The sequence below is a fragment of the Vigna unguiculata genome, chromosome 3, assembly GCF_037176805.1.
Source record: "Vigna unguiculata cultivar grain cowpea cultivar isolate G323 ecotype 2 chromosome 3, ASM3717680v1, whole genome shotgun sequence".
Classification (NCBI taxonomy): Eukaryota; Viridiplantae; Streptophyta; class Magnoliopsida; order Fabales; family Fabaceae; genus Vigna; species Vigna unguiculata.
The window spans coordinates 12,463,470-12,469,812 of NC_140794.1; the positions used below are offsets into that span (position 1 = coordinate 12,463,470).

Here is a 6,343-nt window from a genome sequence, read left to right on the forward strand (position 1 = left end):
TAATTGAGCAACAAAACAATTTTTTATTAACGGCGAAATCACGTATTAAGATTCGTAGAAACTTGTTAACGAAAAACTTACCAAAATTGACCTTATATTGAACACAAAATTATTTAACATCAATAATAATAATAATAATAATAATAATAATAATAATATAATAGCCATAGAAACAATAATAACCATACAAATAATAATAACAAAATAACCTATCTGTGCCCTGATTGATCCGAGGAATATGATAAAGTCAAGTCAAAATATAAACCCTTTTATGTCACAAACCAAAAGTTGTTGTTACCAATCTCGCATCAAATCAATCATCGTCATCATCTTAGTCTAATCCTTCTCCCAAACCAAAGCATAGCATGTCCCCTGAATAATAAACGAATATGCCACCACGCCACACGTGTAACACCTCCACCTACGTGTGCAATTCCGACATAGCCACGTGACATTCTATTAACTTTCCGTGGAGTGCACCGAAAACAACAACCCCTTTTGCTTCCTCTTTCTTTCTTTCTTCTTCTTCTTCTTCTTCCTTGTTATTAACTCATTCGTCATTCCCAATCCTGTTATGGCATTTGGACTCAGAACGAAGAGCTTTGCGTTCATAGAAGGAGAGGCTGAGTTTGTGAGTGCATTACAGTGGTGGAATCGGATCGATGACTCGGATCAATGGCAGAGAGGCACTTACTATGCCCTTTGTGCCGCTTATACGTTGGTCTCCTTTATTGCCCTGGTTAGTCATTTTCTTTCTCTTATTTTATGGGGAAATCGTGAACCTTCAGAAAAAGGTTCAAGTTTTTTCAATTATCGTTTTTTAATTTTGAATCACTTTTTCCTCTTTTTTTGGGTTTGGTCTGAACTTATTTACTACACAACTGACACCCCGTCTCGTCATATCTCAATAAGGTTTAAGCTTTAACCCTTGACCAGATTTTTATGATCCAACACTGATGTTTCTGTATGAGGGTCATTGTTTTGCAACCCCTATGAACCAGTTAACTCTGAATACGTAGGTTTTCTTCATGCAGAATGTGAATGACTTGTCTTTTGCTGCTTTAGATGTGAATTGTGTGGGAATTTGGTAAAATAAGGGCTTGTAGCTGTTTGTGCCCAAGCCATATTTTTTCGAAGGAAGCCATAATTGTAAGCTGTTTATTTCTCAGGTACAACTGGTTCGAATTCAAATGAGGGTACCTGAATATGGGTGGACAACGCAGAAGGTTTTCCACTTGATGAACTTTGTTGTCAATGGATGTATGTGAGTTGTGAATAGTCTATAAACAGCTCTGTTAGCTTATTTGTTTTGATTTTTACGCTTGATGAATGCATATTACGCTTGCAGTGAGGGCTGTCCTTTTCGGTTTATACAAAAGTGTTTTTTCAATAAGACCAAAGGTATTTTTCTGCTCTTAAATCTCAACTACAGTAATTTAAGCATTAATCCCACTTCTTCATTTCTTGCTTTGGTTGGTAGGTTAGGGAAGTAGGATCAAAGTAGAGCACATAGTGTCTTTTGCTAAGCTTGGAATTTGAATGATTGAGTTTACAATGGAATTTGGATTATGTTATGAAAATAGTTTAGTTTCATCGAGATTTTTTAATTTTGTCTGTTAATAAATATCATGACCAAAGAGTTTTCAGTCAATTGTATTTTCTTGGCCCGTTTTAAGAAGTCCATTACACAATTTTAGTTTCTACTATGACTTATAAAACAAGTTCCAAACACCTCCAGTTAGTGTATGGTCATGGCCAATCTGTAGCCTGTGGTTGTAAATTGAAAAACTTAGTTAATAGTTACATGGTCTTAAACACATGATGATCCATGACGTAGGACCATGCAATAATTTTCCCTCCCGGTTAGAATAAATAAAAACCAGTTTCATAAGAAAATTAGCTGAATTACAACTTTACTGCCCTTCTGCTAGGCCTTCATCTATCTGTCTATTATTTCAACCTTTCTTTTTCCCTTTGCCCATTCTGCTTATCCTCCTTAATTGTTTCTGTTCATGTTATGACCTGTTGTCACATTACGCATATAGGCACTAGAGCAGGTGTTAATGGAGCTTCCTGGTCTTCTGTTCTTTTCTACTTATACATTGCTTGTCTTGTTCTGGGCTGAGATATATCACCAGGTATGTTTATGTTTAATAATTTCTTTTGGGAGAACTACATTAACAGTCACTATTTTATGGTATAAATTATATTCCCTTTATCTGTCTCGAATTTATACAGGCAAGAAGTGAACCGGCACAGAAACTTAGACCTGCTTATTTTATTATCAATGGTTTTATTTACTTGGTACAGGCAAGTGCACGGTCTTGATTTCCTTGTCCACCATTCTAGTCCTTAAAATAAGAATTCTTACTAGTTAATGTCATGATTTTATTTTAATCATCTCGCCTGATAATAATAGATCTGCCTCTGGATTTACATGAGTGCAAGCAAAACCGCTACAGGCTTGGAAGCTGCAGAACTCTTCCTTTCAGGTTATTTCTATCAACATGACTTTATTTGATGACTTTTGTGTCAATAATATTTAATTTTCATCTTGCCCCTCAAATAATGTTGTTGAAATTCCTCTTAGATGAAACATTTCTCATAAGAACCACATCTCTTTATGTGAATGACGAAGGGTTTTTTCTTGAATAATGTTTTTTCATCTTCTGTAGGGAGAGTATTTCATTCTATTCAATCATTTCAATCTTCTAAAAAGTAGAAGCACAAATCTTTTACTCAAATACTTTTACATAGTGCCCCTATTTTGCCCTCATCCAGTCTGGAATTTCCTGGAGTTTTAATTCCAGAGTTCTCGGAATATAGGGCTACTAATCTGATCAACATCTCACCTTCAAATAATGGAGTAATGGAGAAGATATAGCGATAAATTATGATATAGAAAGAAAACCTCTTGTGAGGATCTTTGAATGAAAGAGTTTTCTTCATATTCTCATAGGGATGAACTTCGGTTTCAAGTTATGGGTCTCTTCAAACAAGTGAATTGTTCGAGCAAATATATGGTATGTTTGAGGATCAAACAGTTCAAGATATCTGAAAAGCCAAATTTTAAGGTAGTTCGTGACAAACTCCTACTAATTCTGGTAGAGAAAATTTTCATATGGAACAATAAGTAAAACATAATCAAAACAGAGCAAATTAATCAGATGCCAGAAACTTGAAGAAACAAATTACACTCTTGATTAGGTAAATGAAGATCAAGAGGTAGATAACCTTCAAACAGGACAAGATCAAAGCTTTTGATTAGATAAACAACCATAGAGAAGATATTTCTAAAAGAATATGTCAGATGATGAAGGGAAACTTCACAGCTTTGAAGAAGCCATTAAGATCAATGACAAATGGTCGCATGCACATGAATGAAGAAATTCAATCCTTGAAGGAGAACTAGTCCTATGATTTGGGGGGATTTCCAAAAGAGAACGACATGGACATTGCAGAACAAGTGGGTCGGATTGCCAAAAGAAAGAAAACTTTGACATTACAAATTGTTGTGAATATAAAGCACAAATTGTTGTGAAGGGTTACGAAGACAGATTTTGAAGAGATTCTATTTACCAATAGTGAGGATGTTATCTGTTGGTGATAAACTAAACTTGGAGATTGAAGAACTTGATGCTAAAACTAATTTCCTAAAGGGAAGCTTGGAAGAAGAAATACACATGGAGCAAGTTAACCATCTGTTAGTGCTAAACTAAACTTGGAGGATTACATCTCAAGAAGGATTTGAGCAAGTCTTTTCCCATGAAAGATTGGTACAAATCCATATATTGCTTATGTTCTAAGATTATAGATTCTTATCAAATCCTAAAAGCTATGAAATGGACACATGGGTATCTAAGATAAGAGAAACTACTAAATGGAGTTTGTGGTTAGGCAATGGAAATTCCACGCTTAAGATTTAGATATGGCAATGAATAGAAAGGTATCTAAGAGGAACTACCAAAAGGAGTTTGTATTTTGGTGATGGAAATTCCACGCTCGTTGGATATTAAGATTTAAATATGGCCAAAGATGTTTATTTCAAAAAATCTATACTAGGTTATTTTATTACTTTTAAAGCAAAATGCATTTCTACAATAGAAGTGTGCCAAGAAACGCCAGGGATGAAGAATTTCCTAAGTTAATATGGACACAATCAATATGATTATAAGATGAATTGTGTTCATTGAAGTACCGTCTGTCTAGCCAAGAACCCATATTCCATTCACGAATTGTGTTCATAAGATGAATTATAAGATGAATTGTGTTCATACAAACGTTAATTCGTTTGAGATAATGACCAAGACAATGCCAATCCTGAAGGATTGGATATTGGATATGAGAAGCTATGGATGCGAAGAAAGGTGGTTCCTTTTTCACATATTTGTTAAGAATTGAGAGATAGACTCATACAAGAGGGGAGACTCTTCGAGAGATTCTTTGAGAAAGAGAAAATATTTGTATTCTTACGCTTAACTTTTGCTTCTGGTGCTTATTTTGCATTCACAAACAGGGGAATTTGTTCTGTAAATCCCAACGCACAATCTTAAAATAGAAACACGAGAATATATAAATCGATTATTGCTACTAAGAAACTTCATGTACAATTGTTTCGTATTGTGACCTTTGCTTTAATGTTCTTTTGCAGTTTCATCATTCTTTGCTGCTCTTGGATTTTTGTTGTACGGAGGAAGGTAAGCTCACTAAGATGTTGTCTTTCAGATGGCACAATCCTTGGTTGGACATTGTACACTAACCTTCTCAGAATGGCGTAGGTTGTTTTTCTTGTTGAGGCGTTTCCCCATTGAATCAAGAGGCCGTCAAAAGAAACTTTACGAGGTTTGTTTCTAAAGTATTTGTTGCTTCAGGCTTTTCAACCTCAAAGAAAAAAATATCCTTAAATTCAGAGTGCGAGGTAAAAATTGTATGCTTTAAAGCTCTTGCTGTCTGTGACTAACGTTTCACCATGGCAGGTAGGGTCTGTTACTAGTATTTGTTGCACATGTTTTCTGATAAGATGTGCTTTGGTGAGTTCCTTCCCATTTAAAGCTACTGTATTTATTTGAAGTTATTGTTTTCTGACATGATGTTTGTTTTCACCTTTGGTGTAGCTCGCATTTTCTGTATTTGGTAAGAATACAGATCTTGATGTCTTGAACCATCCCATTCTTAACCTGGTTTACTATTTGGTAAGTCAACTTCTTGTATTTCTTAGCAGGGAATCATGTTTAATTGTTGCATTAAAATATCATATGAACGTGTCATTTGACTTCCTCCAAGAACATATTCAGAAGGATTTCATATGCTCAATACAAATATGAACATTTGGTTAAAATTCCCTTGTATTCTGATTCTGAACCTGAATGGATTGTTGTGCACACTGCAGATGGTAGAGATTGTTCCCTCAGCGTTGGTACTCTTCATACTGCGAAAGCTGCCCCCGAGACGAGTTTCTGATCAGTACCACCCCATTAGATGAGTTGTGCATTTAAAATCCTCTCACCATCACTCAATGTCTGTTCATTTACTTTTTTCTTTTCTACATATCTTCAGTCTGAGATGGTCCATAACTGTTCTGTATATTCATAAGTTCATTTTATTCAATTAATGTCGTTTATTCTCTAAACCACATCTCTTTTCTATTTCTGCTATTTCTGCTTTTCTATAGTGAAAACTAGCATTAAAAAACCGTGTCCACTTTAGCTTATGTTTTACTATTACTGTTAATTAAGGTACTTGGAAACTACTGTAAAAATTTTCACTAAAAGTGAAAATAAGGTTAATGTTAATAATAACAGGGATGGTAATGGGTCCAGATAGTATTATAATATTTTTCTCTTGCATTCTTGGATGGAGATATAATATACCAGTATATTTACTGGTTTGCCTTTCTTTCTAAAAATTACATGCAATTATATTTTATTATGATGAAGTTAATCTAATATTAAATTAATGTTACAATATAATTTAAGTAAAATAAAAGTATAAAATATATACACCAAATAAAAACACCTTTTATAATTATTATATTTTCTTTTATCTTTCTTTAATTAAAAAGTAAATTTAAATATAAATATGAATTATATATATCAAATATAGCATCTGTAACGTTCCATTTAATTTATAAACACAATTAAAGGAAACGTCACACATAAAATAGTAAAATCACGCACCCTGGGGTTCCCAACAGCATCCTTACAAAACCAGGCACACCACGATGCCAACAAAAACAAGATAATAGTTTAACTAAGAGTTTACAATTCAAAGACAACGAATACAGGGGCCATAGTCCTAAAGAAGACATCAAGAAGAGAAGTGTAAGATCCAGCCCAGACGGCTA

General features: G+C 34.2%; 1 protein-coding gene across 1 annotated transcript; it reads left to right on the forward strand.

Moving 5' to 3' along the window:
* The first annotated feature begins 337 nt into the window (after positions 1-337).
* Positions 338-5,629, forward strand: LOC114175750 (tobamovirus multiplication protein 1-like). Its single transcript, XM_028060539.2, has 11 exons — positions 338-739; positions 1,170-1,260; positions 1,349-1,401; positions 2,046-2,138; positions 2,239-2,310; positions 2,420-2,492; positions 4,652-4,697; positions 4,779-4,842; positions 4,977-5,030; positions 5,115-5,192; positions 5,390-5,629. The coding sequence occupies exons 1-11, from the start codon at positions 575-577 to the stop codon at positions 5,480-5,482; spliced, it is 882 nt and encodes a 293-aa protein (XP_027916340.1). The 5' UTR covers positions 338-574; the 3' UTR covers positions 5,483-5,629.
* Positions 5,630-6,343: the final 714 nt, after the last annotated feature.